Source organism: Loxodonta africana, chromosome 23 (genome assembly GCF_030014295.1).
Source record: "Loxodonta africana isolate mLoxAfr1 chromosome 23, mLoxAfr1.hap2, whole genome shotgun sequence".
Taxonomy (NCBI): domain Eukaryota; kingdom Metazoa; phylum Chordata; class Mammalia; order Proboscidea; family Elephantidae; genus Loxodonta; species Loxodonta africana.
Window position 1 is genome coordinate 776,160 of NC_087364.1, and position 14,907 is coordinate 791,066.

General features: G+C 48.9%; 1 protein-coding gene across 3 annotated transcripts in view; it reads right to left on the bottom strand.

Annotated features, from left to right (window-relative positions):
- MCF2L (MCF.2 cell line derived transforming sequence like) overlaps positions 1-13,506 on the bottom strand; it is a 337,829-nt gene extending 324,323 nt beyond the window's left edge. Inside the window, exons 1-2 of one of the 3 annotated variants that reach the window (XM_023553207.2) lie at positions 13,343-13,506; positions 114-286 (exon numbers count right to left, since the gene is read on the bottom strand). In XM_023553207.2, coding sequence (XP_023408975.2) covers positions 114-282 — 169 coding nt within the window. In that variant the 5' untranslated portion in view covers positions 283-286; positions 13,343-13,506. Of the gene's footprint in view, positions 1-113; positions 287-13,309 lie in introns of those variants that run through there. The other 2 variants (XM_023553208.2, XR_010319082.1) reach the window with 2 other exon arrangements.
- Between the last annotated feature and the right edge of the window lie 1,401 nt (positions 13,507-14,907).

The window sequence follows — 14,907 nt, forward strand, 5'->3', positions numbered from 1 at the left end:
AGACAAGTCAAAGTCCTAAAAGTACCAGAACAGCCCAAAACAGGGCTCCCGAGTCTGATTAGTAGTTAGACCTTCAGGATCAAAACGAGGTTTAAAGCCTCCAATGCCCTTACCTGCTGTTGTGGCTGTCACCTCTTGTTTATCTTGAACAAGCCTGATGACATCAGATACGTCGATCTGATGATCAGTTTCTTCCTTTTTGGCCTCATTGGAGTGTTGTGGCGAAGAACAATTGTTATTTGCAGTTTTCTGGCACCAGGTGCATCTCCAGCAGTCAAACATGAGTCTGTAGTGTAAAAAAATTAAAATTTTAAAAGAAAAATGAGATCACACCACAAAAAGACAGGCCTAATAGTTGCTGGTAGTATAGTGGTTAAGAGCTACGGCTGCTAACCAAAAAGGTCAGCGGTTCGACTCCACCAGCGCTCCTTGAAAATCGTATGGGGCAGTTCTATTCTGTCCTATAGGGTCGCTATGAGTCGGAATCGACTCCGCGGCAACGGGTTTGTTTTGTTTTTTGTTTTCTTAATAGCTGCTTCATTGAACAAAGCCCAAAAAACTAAGTATAGCCTTTAGCAGCTTTTATTCTGAAATGAATATAGTACATTTAAAATTAAATTCATTCTTCCCCTACAAATTTCTACTCTAACAATGTTTGGCTCAACAAGCAACCTTCTTTTATAATACTGAACTGTAATAAAAAGGTTGCATAAGCAAAACATATTATTTACTTCTGCTGCTTAAATAGAAAGAAAAACCTAGATTTTCTCCTTGACATTTAGGCTCTTGTTTCAAGGAGATAAAGTCCCCGGGTTCTCCCGGTTCCGATGTCGCAGCCTAATTCACTGACCTGGCAAGTTTTCAGAACTATTGCTGATTGCTCATTCAGATTACTTTAAAACATTTTAAAATACTCTAAGTAAAGACTGTAATCCAGAGTTCTAGAACAAACATTCAAGTATTACTCCCTGACAAAAACTTGGCAAAGAAACGTAAATGAAGTTTTTTGGGGAAGCAGTCTTGAATCTAGCGGGGGAACTAGTAAATATTTCAAACAGAAGCCACCTGAAATCATTTGCAAACATTTCACTTTACTTAGGTAATTACTAACTACACCTATTCGTACTTAGCCTTTTAAAATATTTATGGCTCTATATTTTACCTGCTGACTTAATACCTGACATAAGCCCGTCTTTAAGAATAAAGATGTAAATAATTTAAGTTAAATAAACCCAGTTGGTGGCTCCATAAAAAGTCACCTTTCCATTTCATTTTCTGGAGTTCTGCTTTATCCGTTCAGCTTTGCTTTTGTCCCTGCCTGGAACTGCCCTCTACCCTAAGGCCCCGGGGGCGGGTCTCCACCTGGGCGGCCAGGGAGCTGCCCCCACCGCGCTCCCGTGGGGCCCCCACATCCTCCCCAGCTTTCCAGGTGACTTCAGGTGACTCCTGCCTCTCACACCCACCCTTCTCTGAACGTTTCCCCTGACGACACCATACACCTGAGAAGCCAGCCTGCGCTCAGGAGGGAAGCCCTGGTTAAAGGCTCGGCTGCTAATCAGAAGGTGGGCGGTTCGAATCCACCAGCCGCAGCTTCCATAGAGACTAGAACCCAGGCAGTGGCGGTGCTGGGGTTGGTGTCACCGGGTGACGTAGCTCATGCCCCGCCCCTGGGCGGGGCCACCAGCAGGAAACCCCGCCCCACAGGTGGAGCCTCCCCTGGTATCTGCGCAGGACAGAGGGCCTTGCCGTGTGGCCCCGCCCCTTCCGGCCCCGCCCCCACAGCTCCCTGCAGCTCCTCCCCTCTCCCAGTGGCCAATGGCAAGCCCTCCTCTTCACCCAATGGTGGCACAGGGCCCGCCTCTCGCACCAACCCTAGTGACGACACTGCCCTGGAGGCCCCGGCCCCTGCGGTGCGGCCCGCCCACCGCCGCGGATAGCGGGGTCGCCGCGGATAGCGGGGTGATAGCGGGGTCGCCCTGGGGATAGCCAGGGGTGGCGTTGGCACACCCCAGTGGTGCCACTGACCTAGGGAACCCCGTGGGGCAGCTCTGCTCTGTCCTATAGGGTCGGAATGACAGCAGCGGGTATGGGGTGCGCTTTGTAAGGGTCCCGCCCCCACAGAGGACAGCTCTGCTGGGCCAAGATGGAGGCCACGTGGCTCCGCTTAGGGAAAGCCAGCTGTGCAGAGCTAACATCCCACACAAGAACACGGTTCAGTTCCCACACCCTGGGGACCCCTGACTGCCCAACCTCTCCGCCTCCCTTCCTGCACGCCTGCAGTCATCACACAAAATAGGGGAGCCCTGGTGGCCTAGTGGTTAAGTGCTGTGGCTGCTAACCCAGAGGTGGGCAGTTCAAATCCCCAGGCGCTCCTTGGACACTCTATGGGGCAGTTCTTGGTCCTGTAGGGTCGCTATGAGTCTGAATCCACTCAACCGCAGTGGGTGGTTGGACACAAAACACACGAATCCCTTTATTTTAACTGTTGTCGCCCAAGACACTGATGACCTCCTAAGTAAGGCACGCTTTTTGTTACTTTGTCCTTGGAACCTGCTTTATCTTTACATAAAATTCAGACCATGGATAGTGCTCCAGAAAGGGCACCGACTTTGGATACAATCAGACTCGGGTCTAACGACTTACTTCCGGATTTCTAAAATCTAATTTCGACGGTAAAAAATAGAAAAAATTTCCATTTTGTCCTTTTTCTTTGAAATTTCACTTCAAGAATTTTAAACATGAACAGATAGGAATCTTAATACTCCAAAAAAAAAAAAAGGTCCACCGTATCCTTTTTTTTTTCCCACCAGCTCCAATTCTCACACCAGGCACTGCAGTCCACAGGACTCCCAAGACAGACAAGTATTGCGGAGGTGTCTACACTTGTCGTGAACCTATATCCACTTCTTCCAGCAACCCAAAAACATGTTCCTGCTGTTTCCTTCCTCTACAGGGCAAGTACTGGTCTTCACTGAGTCTCATGATGGGTTTAAGAAGAGTCAAAGTTTGTTCTTATTAACGCTGAAGAACAGAACAAACGTGTCCTCAGACTGATGTGGATGCACAGTGGGTAAGGCCAAGCCTTGGTTTAATCCGGCAAGGTCCAGGATCTGCCTCTCCACCCTGGCAGGGTCAATCCGCTAGGATCCTGAGGACTTGGGTTTTGCATGAGGACAACTGCTGCCAGGAGTATCTGGGAAGAGTGAGGCTGCCTGCCCACAGGTCCCTTCCTTCCCAAAAGAATTTTACTTCTCCAGCTGCTTTGGGCAACAGCATTCCAAATGGTTAAGGACTTCAGGATTAAAAAAAAAAAAAAAAAAAACCAGAAATATTCAGCCAGGGAAAGACATACAGGCATAGGAGAAGAAACAGCCTCTCCAAAGGAGGGTTTTTCTGAGAGATAAGAAAAGTAGGCTTTTCTATGTTGTAAATAGGTGCTGTTGAGTTTGTTGTGACTCACTGCAACCCTTTGTACAGCAGAACAAAACACTGCCAGGTCCTGCGCCATCCTCACGATCGATGTTACGCTTGAGCCCACTGTTGCAGCCACTATGTCAATCCATCTCATTGAGGATCTTCCTCTCTTTCACCGACCCTCTAGTTTACCAAGCATGATGTCCTTCTCCAGGGACTGGTCCCTCCTGATAACATGTCCAAAGTACATGAGATGAAGTCTTGCCATCCTTGTTTCTAAGGAGTATCAGGCTGTACTTCTTCCAAGACAGATTTGTTCATTCTTCTGGCCGTCTATTCAATATTCTTCTATGTTTCTATAGCTAGTGCATTTCCAAGAGTATAGAAGATAAATCCAAACGTTAGGTCCATGTAGATTATTCTTAATATCTCTTCACTTTAAAAGTCTCAACATTAGCATAACCACAGATCACCAAACAGATGTCCATATCCTTTAGGTTTTCTGTTTTCCACTGAAATAATTATTTTAAAAAATTTAGGTTTTCTGTTTTCCACTGAAATAATCATAGCAAAACAAAAACCCTCATAAGCTAGTTAACAGCTAAAACAGAAGGTCAGGCTGTGAGCAGGGCCATGTCTTTCTGGTCTAAGTCTCTAAGCCTTAGCAAGGTGCCCTGTGTACAACAAACAACACTTTATACCTGTTGAACTAAATCCACCTACATATATTCATTGACTCATTCGTTCACTCAACCAGCATGTAAGGAGCACTAAGTTTGCCTCAGGTGCTAGGTACTGAGGACCCAAATACCCAGACAGTTCCTCAAGGGGATCGTATTACAGGGAGAGCCTGATTTACAAGCAAACTAGGACACAAAGGGGTTGATTCTGTGACTGGCATATGCAAAAGTGTGTAACAATGCATTTTACTGGCCTTTGTCTCTGGTTCCTGGGGAGTAGACTCTAAAAAAAAAAAAACCTTTGGAATTTCCCAAGTGATAGGAGTCCTTGTTATGCATGGTGGACCCCATGTTAATAAGGTGACTCATTGTGGGCCCCTGATATTTATGCTACTGAGATGATGAAGGTGGAGGCTGACCAGAAAGACCAGCCTCAGAACTAGAGGGTTGGGGCTTCAGCCTGTGCTATCAGCCCACCCTCCAGGGAGGGGAGTGAGGCAGAAGACTCATTTCAATCAGCTGGCCAATGATCAATTATTCATGCCTACATTAAACCAAACCCAACCTGTTGCCATCAAGTTGATTCCCACCCATGGTGACCCCATGTGTTACAGAGTAGAACTGCTCCATAGGGTTTTCGTGGCTGTAATCTTAGCGGAGGCAGATTGCCCAGCCTTTCTTCCATGGTACCACTGGGTGGGTTCAAACAGCCAGCCTTTAGATTAGCAGCTGAGTGCAAACCATTTGTGCCACCCAGGGACTATGCCTACACAATGAAACCCAAATAAACAAACACTCTGGACACTGAGACTCCAGTGGGCTTCCCTGGCTGGCAATATTCCACACATCATCACACAGGGATGTGCTGGGAGAATGACACCCTGACTTCACAGGGAGATGCTGATGGAAGCTTCAGGCTTGGGATCCCCCCAGCCCTCACCTTAAGCCTCTCCTCCTTTGGCTGCTTTGGGTTTGTATCCTTTTGCTTCAATAAAATTCAAATCATTAAGTATAGCACTTTCCTGAGTTCTGAGTTGTTCTGGTGAATTATCGAACCCCTGACTTTCTAGCCAGCTGACCAGAAGTGAGGATGGCTTGGGGACCCCTGAGCTTGCGGCTGATGTCTAAAGTGAGAGCAGTCTTGTGGAAGACTGTACCCCTTCACCTGTGAAATTCATCCCAGCTCCTGGTAGCGGGTGTCATTGCGAAAGGGTACTGTGACAACACCAAGAAAGGACAGCAAACCCAGTCTGGAGGGGGAAGGTGACTTCCAACCCCTCACCTCATCCTTCCACCCCCAACTCCCACCTTAGAGAATGAGGAGGGGTTAGCCGGGGGGTGGGGAAGCAGAGAGGCAGGGGAACAGGAAAGGCCCAGAGACTAGAAATTGGGTGGTATATACAGGACCCAAGAGCAGGCAGCAAGAGGGATGAGTCTGGAGAGAAGGGCAAGGGAAGAGGTGCCCCTGATGGGTTTTAAGAGAATCTGCATTTCTAACAAGTTCCCAGGAAGTTATACATAAAAATCACCAGGGGATCTTGCTAAAATGCAGGTTCTGATTCAGTATGTCTGGGATGGAAATGTAAGTTTTCTGCAGGGAACTTGTTAGAAATGCAAATTCTAAGGCCTGTTCAAAGGCCTGTTTTAAGTGGACTCTGAGACGCTGAGATTGGACTCTTAACGAATCATTCTGGCAGAAGTGGGGAAGATGCATTCGAAGGAGAAAGACTAGAGGTGGGAGTCATGGAGAGACTATGGATAGTCCAGGAGAGAGACAAGGACCTGAACTAGACTGGTGGATGTACAGAAAGATGGGCAAGACAGTATCCAGAAGTATTAGAGATAAGAACAGGGCTTGGTGATTAACTGGATGTGAGAGGAGGTGACTTTTAGGATTCCAGCCTGAATAACTGGGTGAAAAGTGACACCAGCAACTTAAGTAGGAGAGGAAAGAGGAAAGACTAGTTTTAAGGGGGTTGCTGGCTGGAGCTGTGGACCTGAGGGGTCATCAGCACAGAGGCTGGAGTTGAAACACTGGGGAGTAAGAAGACCTTGGAGTGCGCGTAGAGAGAGCAGGACAGATGATGGGCCTAAGGGGACACAGATGTTTAAGGGATGGTTGGAGGTGGAAGAACTCATGCAGAAGGTAAGAGGCAACAAGAAGACACTGAGAGACCTGAACGTGAAGGGAGAAGGAGGTTTGGGGAAGGAGGCAGAGCCGCCATATCAAATGCAGCATGAGGAAGGCCAGGCCTTGGCGACTGAAGGGGCCACAGCAGGAGCAGCTTTGATGCATTGAGGGGCCAAGCTGCCTCTTGATGTTTTTAAGGAACACTAAGCATGCTCTACCCTAAGCCACAGAACAGAAGGCAATTGTGCCGGCCGCCCTGCCCTGCCCTTCTCTCTACCCACGGCTTCAACCGCTGAAAACCAAGAGAAGCAGTACCTGCTGACAGGCATTTCCACCACTCACTCCTGTTCTGTGCCAACAAAAGCAGAGCCTTTGCTTAGAGGACACAGTTCTGTTTTGCATTCTTCTTTTCTCTCATATCGAATTCTGATTGAAAAAAATAGAAAAGTGAAAACGAAGGCTGTCTTGAAGAAAATGTTAAATGCTTGCCAGGTGGTACTCTTATCAGCTGTCAACATTGTTACTTTCTGTTATGAATTGTGTCCCCCAAAAATCTGTGTTGTAAATCCTAACCTCTATGCCTGTGGTTATAGTCCCATTTGGGAAGGGATTATCTTTGCTATGTTAATGTTAATGAGGCAGGATTAGTGTAGGGTGTGCCCTGAGTCAATCTCTTTTTTTTTTTTAATAATTTTTATTGAGCTTTAAGTGAATGTTTACAAATCAAGTCAGTCTGTCACATATAAGCTTATATACACCTTACTCCATACTCCCACTTACTCTCCCCCTAATGAGTCAGCCCTTCCAGTCTCTCCTTTCGTGACAATTTTGCCAGTTTCTAAACCTCTCTACCCTCCTATCTCCCCTCCAGACAGGAGATGCCAACACAGTCTCAAGTGTCCACCTGATACAAGTAGCTCACTCTTCATCAGTATCCCTCTCCAACCCATTGTCCAGTCCCTTCCATGTCTGATGAGTTGTCTTCGGGAATGGTTAAGTCAATCTCTTTTGAGATATAAAAGAGATTAAGCCCAAACTAGAGAAGCAGAGATGCAGAAAGACAGATGCCAAGACACGTGGAGTTTTCCAAGGAAGCAGGAAGCAGGAGCTGAAAAAAGACGAGGACCTTCCCCCAGAGCCAACAAAATAAATCTCTGTTTGTTAAAGCCATCCACTTGTGGTATTTAGATAACCAAGACTAGATAACTAAGACGCTTTCTTAGATTTTAGTTTTTTTTTTATCTCACTTCATAAATTTTAATAATCTTCTTTCTCAACAGATTGGGTGAAACAGCACCTAATTGTGGCTTAAATTCAAAGTTTCACCAGATAAGTCCATCATTTTCCACAGTTACCTCATGGCCACTTGAGCCATCTCATCTCATCATCCTTTAGGACTCCAGAGTGATAATGAGGGGTTCTAAGGGAGTGGGAGGGCCCTGGTGGTACAACAGCGATATGCTCAGCTGAACTGAAACGCTAGTGGTTCAAACCCACCCGTTGTTCCTCAGGAGAAAGACTTCTGTCACACAGGGTCTCTATGCTGCAAGGAACCAACTCAATGGCATCCAACAACAAGAGAACAGGAGTTGGGTTTCCTATGAATTCCACAGAAGTGACCAGGGAGGCCACGACGCTTGAGCAAATTTTCAGTGTGGGTTCTTGACCATGAAGCTCAAGATTATACAGCCTTCTCAGATGTGCAAAAATTTCTTGGTCACCACGGAGTATCCGGTATCCTATTGTGGGTCGCGCATCATGTTCATTTTATTCTAGGAAACCAGGAAGAAACATCACTGTATAGCTTTCACAAAGGGGAAAGTGTTGTAAACAGGTTACATGAGTATGTAGCCCACAAAGACTTCTACAAGTGGCTCAACAGTTCTCAAGAGAGTCTCATCTTGCTGTCTCTTTCAGCTAGCCACCCCACACAAAGACTGAACAATCAAAACTCCTGGCCTGGTTCCTCTACTAGGCTCCTGCCAAACACAGCCTTCTTCCACAAGGCAGGTTCACACCCCCAGGTATGGTTCTCTCCACAAGTGTTTTGGTGTCTCTGCTCCCAACCTGCCTTTTAACGAGAAGTCTAAGAGATTCTCACATGGGAGGCCCAGGTGTCACACTTGGAAGAGTCTGGATCAACTACAGAGTTTAGTCCAGCATCTCTCATCCCATGTAGAATTTTCTTTTTAAGTTCTTGTGAGTCAATAAAAAGGGTAAAATGGATGAACTTAAAAGATGTAAGCTAAGCTTTGCACAGGACATTAAACTTCCATCATTTTTACTATTATTATTTATTATTATTGAGCCCTGGTGGCGCAGTGGTTAAGCACTCGGCTGCCAACCGAAAGTTTGATGATTAGGGCCCGCTAGCTGCTTCATGGGAGAAAGATGTGGCAGCCTGCTTCTGTAAAGATTCCAGCCTTGGAAGCCCTATGGGGCAGTTCTACTCTGTCCTGTAGGGTCACTATGAGTTGGAACCAATTTGACAGCAACACATTTGGCTTTGGTTTTACTACTATTTCATTTATTATTATTATTCTAAATACTACTTCTCTAGAAGCCTCTTCAAATAATGTCGAGGCAATTCGATTGGTGGGAAATGCTGTAAAATCAACATTCTAAGTCCAGTTTATTCACAACTCACATATACTCTGGTATCATCTATTCCATTTCTTCCCCCATTTTACAAAAGTTAAATAACATTAAGGCCTGAGGCCCTTCCTTTTAAAGTGACCATAATTTCAGCTTGGAGTTACCAAGATTCTGACTTTCCCAAGATAAATGTTCAGGTTTTAGCTAAAAAAAAAAAAAGCTTCCACTAATGGGAGCCCAAACTTCAGTAAGAGAGTATCTCAACTAAAAAGTTAATCTTACACCAGCCAGTCACAAGATAAACAGAAACCTCAGCAGTCAACAGCAGAGGAGGACTGTTGTTAGGTGCTGTCGAGTTGGTTCCGACACATAGTGACCCTATGACCCTATCTATGTACAATAGAACGAAACGGTCATGCTCCGTCCTCACAATCATTGCTTTCAGCCCATTGTTGGCAGCCACAATGTCAATCTCCTTGAGGGTTTTACAGTGCATTTGAATTATGGTGCTGGCGAAGAATATTGCATATACCACGGACCGCCAGAGGAACAAACAAATCTGTCTTGGAAGAAGTACAACCAGAATGCTCCTTAGAAGCAAGGACGGCAAGGCTTGGCCTCACATACTTCGAACATGTTTTCAGGAGTGACCAGTCCCTAGAGAAGAACATCATGCTTGGTAAAGAGGAAAAAGCAAGACACTCAATGAGATGGGAGGAGTACGTTGTTCTTGTTATATGCCTTCGAGTCGGTTCCAACTCATAGTAACCCTACAGGTCAGAGTAGAACTGCCCCACACAGTTTTGAAGGAGTGGCTGATGGATTCAAACTGCCAACCTTTTGGTTAACAGCTGAGCTCTTAACCACTGCACCACCAGGGTTTGGGGAGGAGTGTAAAAAACCCATTGCCACTGAGTCAATTCAGAGACTCAAATTCAAGAGTAAGACTGGATTTCAAGTTACTTAAAACCCTTTCCTCTTTCACGTGTTCCCTTTGCAAAGCTCATAATATTTATAAGTTTAATTAGTCTCACTTTCTCATTCCCCTCTCCTCCTTTTTTTGCAGAATATCTCTTGGAAGAAAGCTATGCCTGTAAAAAACAAACAAACCCACTGCTGTCAACTCGATTCCAACTCACAGCAACCTTATAGGACCGAGTAGAACTGCCCCATAGGGCTTCCAAGGCTGTAAATCTTTATGGAAGCAGGTTGCCACACCTTTCTCCCGAGAAGTGGCTGGTGGGTTTGAATTGCCAACCTTGTGGTTAGTAGCTGAGTGTCTAACCCCTGCACCACCAGGGCCCCTCATGCCTATAAAAACCAAAAAACCAAACCCAGTGCCGTCGAGTCGATTCCAACTCATAGTGGTCCTATAGGACAGAGTGGAACTGCCCCATAGAGTTTCCAAGGAGTGCCTGGCGGATTTGAACTGCTGACCCTTTGGTTAGCACCCGTAGCACTTAACCACTACACCACCAGGGTCTATATTACTTTTTAAAAAATAGTCACCACATAGATTAGGGAATATTTAACACAAAGGCGTTTGTGACAGTTTCCTAAATCCACCTTCTTATACCACAGGCGCCTTTATTGGCTTAAAATACAGCTGTCTTTTACAGAAATCGCTTGTTTCATACAATTCTGTGAGGCAGCCAGTCTAGGCGTGACCACCATTTCCCATGAGGTAAACTGAAGTTCAGTAGGGTAGTCAGCAATTCTCCCTCATGGCTGCACGTTTTCCACCCCCCTGGGGGGCTTTACTACCAATGCACAGGCCCCACCCCAGATCCATTAAACCAAAATTCTGGGTGGAGCCCAGGCCCCACAGGCAGGATCGCTGAAAAGCTAAGCCAGTAGACCAGCTGCTGTTGAGCTGACCCCAACACACGGAGACCCTACATTTGTAAAAGTAGAACTGTACTCCACAGGGTTTTCAGTGGCTGGTTTTTTGGAAGTAGATTGCCAGGTAAATTAGGTAGACTCGAACCTCCAATCTTTTGATGGGCAGCTGAGCATGTTAAACTGTTTTGCACCACCTAGGGACTCTGAACAGCTCAAGGTTAGCCCTTAAATCCTCTCTCCCCATCCAACTTTGCTAACTCATCAGGGACGGACCCCACAGCAGCCCACCCAGGATGCAGGACCGGGCTGTGGTGGCATCCCTGGCTGGCAGGTGGGAGTGGAGCAGGGTCCACTCTTGCTACACCTCTGAAAGCTGGGGGAAAACTCAAGAAGGATGCCCTATTTATGAACACGAGGTCTAAGCCGTCTTAGGGCCAATCACCCCATATGGAGCTGTATACTAGACCACACCCCAGTGCTAGGGGCTCTCTGCCCACACAGGCTCCCCCCAGTGCCAGCACCACCCTGACGCCTGCCTCACCAAGAGGGGCTGTCCTGCTTGTGGTGAGGGGGAGGCCACAAGGGGCCAGCCAGGGGGCACTTTTACGTTTATGGCCACAGCCCTACCCCTCCCTCAGCACCACATATCCGGATGGCGCCCACTGGCCGTCCTCTGTACATCCCGACTCTGACAGCTGCAGTTCATGTTAACCCGTTCACCCTCTCTGGGGAAGCAGGGAGTGCAGATGGGTGCCCCAGGTGTGCATGTTTCCAGCAAAATTAGGAAGCCTTAAGCTGTTGGGTGTGGTACAGCTGATTTCCACTCATAGTGGCCCCATGTGATAGAGTAGAACTGCCCCATAGGGTTTTCTAGGCTGAGCCCTGGTGGCTCATTGGTTAAGAGCTTGGCTGCTAATCAAAGGGTCAGAAGTTCGAACCCACCAGCTGCTCCTTGGAAACCCTATGGGGCAGTTCTACTCTGTCTTATAGGGTTGCTAAGAGTCAGACCCAACTTGACTGCACATAACAACAAAAATCTTTACCGGAGCAGATTGCCAGGCCTTTCTCCTGCGGAGCTGCTGGGTGGGTTAAAACCTTCAACCTTTCAGGTAGCAGCCGAGCTCTTAACCATTGTGCAACCAAGGCTCATTTACTCTAACTTACTTGCCCTGAAATAGAAGTCACAGCCCGCCCCCCCCCCACCAGAATTATGTCTCTAAACAACAACAACAACAACCCATTGCCTTCGAGTCAATTCTGACTCATAGCGACCCTACAGGACAGGGTAGAACTGCCCCACAGGGTTTCCAAGGAGTACCTGGTGGATTTGAACTGCCAACCTTTTGGTTAGCAGCTGTAGTAGCACTTCACCACTGGGCCTTATGTCTCTAAAGCTGCAACTTTAAGAGCCAACAGCTGGCTCAGATAAGAGCCAGAAAGAATGACACCGCAACAAAGTGTGATTAAAAATAACCCAAAGTAGAAAAAGCCTTTAGAATTGACTGAGGAAATTACATTCTTTTTAAAACTGCCCTTAAGTCTTTTCCGTTGCCCTTTTGAAAAGCAAGGTAGCGATGACTGCCGGCCAGGGCCTTACCTGCCTCCTGGCTGGGAGAACCCGTGCCAGGGCCCGAGGGCGACGCTGTTGGGGACAATGGGAGAATGGTAAAGGTGCAAGAGCCGGCCCCGCACGCCGGTCGCCCCACTGCCGGCCCGTCTCCGGACAGGTGCGCGTCAAGCCGCTGAGCTGGCCCCACTCGCGGGGACCCCACGTGTGTGAGAGTGGAGCTGGGCCCCGCGGGGTTTTCAATGGCTGGTTGGGGAGACTCCCGGCGGCGGTCAGCGCGAGCTGGGGGGCTCTGGCCAGGGCGCCAAGCGGACCACAATAGAGAAGGCAGCCCCCTCCCGGGGACGCTGGGGACAGAAGCCTTGGTGACCGTGGAAGCCCCGCGCCCCCTCCTCCCCCAGTGCCGGGACCCCGCCGAGAGCCCACTCCCGCTCCAAAGCCGCGGCGGCCAGAGTTCAAACGCCGATTCCCAACGGCCGGGTCCGCCGGGAAACCGCCCTGCCAGCGCCTAGAAGCCGGGCCCCCGGTTTCCGTCCCCGGGAGCCCGGCGAGGCCGAGCAGGCGCGGGCAGCGAGCCCGGAGCGGCAGGGGCGCAGGTGGACACGCGCCTCCGGCTCTCGGGGCGCCGACAGCAGGGAGCCAGGGGCGCAGGCAGGCGCCCGACACAGTCCCCGGCGGCGAGCCCACCGCGCGGGCGTCCACTCTCGGCACCCGCCTCCCCTGCTGCCCGCCCGGCGCCCCGCGGCCCCGCGCTCCGACCCAGACAACAAAGCGCGCAGCCGCGCGCGCCCGCTCGGCGCACAGACCTGGCCCTCGGCGCGCCCGGGCGCCTCCGTCCTCCTCCGGGACGCGCTCCGCAGGTGCTCCGGGGGCCGCCGCCGCCGCCCGCCCGTCCGCCCGCCCGGGGCCCGCTGCCGCAGGCGTCGCCTCCTCGGCCACCTCGTGCGCGGCCACTTCTGTGCGGAGCCTCGCCGGGCCGCTCGGGGGGGACGAGGCGGGGCGGGGGCCCGAGGGGTGGAACAGCCCGGAGGAGGGGCCGCCCCGCGGGAGCTCCCGTTCCGGCCCCTTTTCCCTTCCCACCTCCTCCAGGCAAGTTGGGGGGCCCCGACGAACCCAGATGGAGCCACAGCTGTGATGACAGCTCAGTCGCAGCCAGGCTGGGGGTATGATGACAACGAAGAAGCAGCGATTTCCGTGGAAACCTAGGGCCTGTCCTGGCTTGGTTGCTCACCGGCCTTGGGGTTTAGACAAACCTCGTAATTCTCTGGACCCACCGGTAAAACCGAGGTGCTTCCCACCCTGCCTCCCCCGAGAGGTTGCTGTGTACATCAGTACGGACAAAAAGGGAAATTCTTGGTACAAGCGCAAAACCACGTTGGAATTCCTCTCCAACTCTGCCAACAACTCTGTTTTGCTCTACTCTGCTGCTCCCAAGAATCAAGCTGCCAGGATGGGGGCCCCGCCCCACATGGACTAGCTCTGAGACTTGGGCGAGTTACTAACGGCTCTTCCATGTCCTTATCTGTACAACGGGTCTAAGAGGAGTACTTGATAGTGTTTGCTTTGAGGATAAAGTCAGATAATACATGCAAGGGGCTTTGAATAGTGCCTGCATAGGGTAGATTATCGATAAATGTAGGTTAAAATCAGGGGGTGAAACCAGGCGCACTTTATGGGGCTCTGTCATGTATCAGAAAGGCTAAGAGTTCTGACTTTGAAGTCCTAGAGTAAGAAGGGGGCAAGAACTGACTTCATACTTCCATATTTATTTAGAAAATGAGAACTGGATTGTGAGAGTTACTAAAAACAGGACTTGGAGCTGTGCCAGAGTGGTCTTGTGACTCAATGTTGTTTGCAACAAAACAACAAAAAAAACTGCGCCATTTAATTCTTATTTCTTCCAAGGTTCAGGAGAAATAGAAGTTCACTGAGAACTAACAAAATTATTATAAATGTATTCTTATAAAAAGAATAAAAAATCAGAAAAGTTGCCTTTTAGTTAGGCTCCATTTAGTGGGTAGCATATTTGAATAAAACAAAAATGGAGTACTGGCAAGAAAGAAATAAATAAAAAAGGGAATTATAATTACAGACATGTCTTTACCTACCTTGAAGTGTCACTATGCCGAAGAGATGGACTCCAGGACCACAGACAACCGGGAGGGGGAGGGTGCTTAGAAAATGATGTCACTGTAGAGCTTTCTTCCTAGGTAGAGGGTACATGTACACCCCAGACTACAGCCTTGCTCCCAAAGTGTGGTCCAGGACCAGCAGCACCAGCATCAACTGGGAGATTGCTAGAATTGCAGAATCTCAGACCCCAATGCCCTGCGTCAGATCTGCATTGAACAAGATCCCCTGGAGATTCCAAGGCTCAGGGGAAGCTCTGCACAGGAGACCCAAACCTTTCACTGCACAAACTGCTTTTGCATCCCTGGACATGGCCAACTGTCTCCTGGGAGGCAGGTGGTGGGGTGAGGAATGAGAAGTGGGGTTCATGACTGCAACACGACAAAAGGAGGATTCATTGAGGAAAGGGATCCGGTGAGCTCAGGGAGGAAGGGGAGGGATAATTTGAGGACTACAGGAAATTAAACAGAAGGGGAACTCCCTCAGCCCAATAACGTTTTCTTGACAGAGCTAGCCAAGGAGACAGGAAAAGCTTATCAAAGGCACCC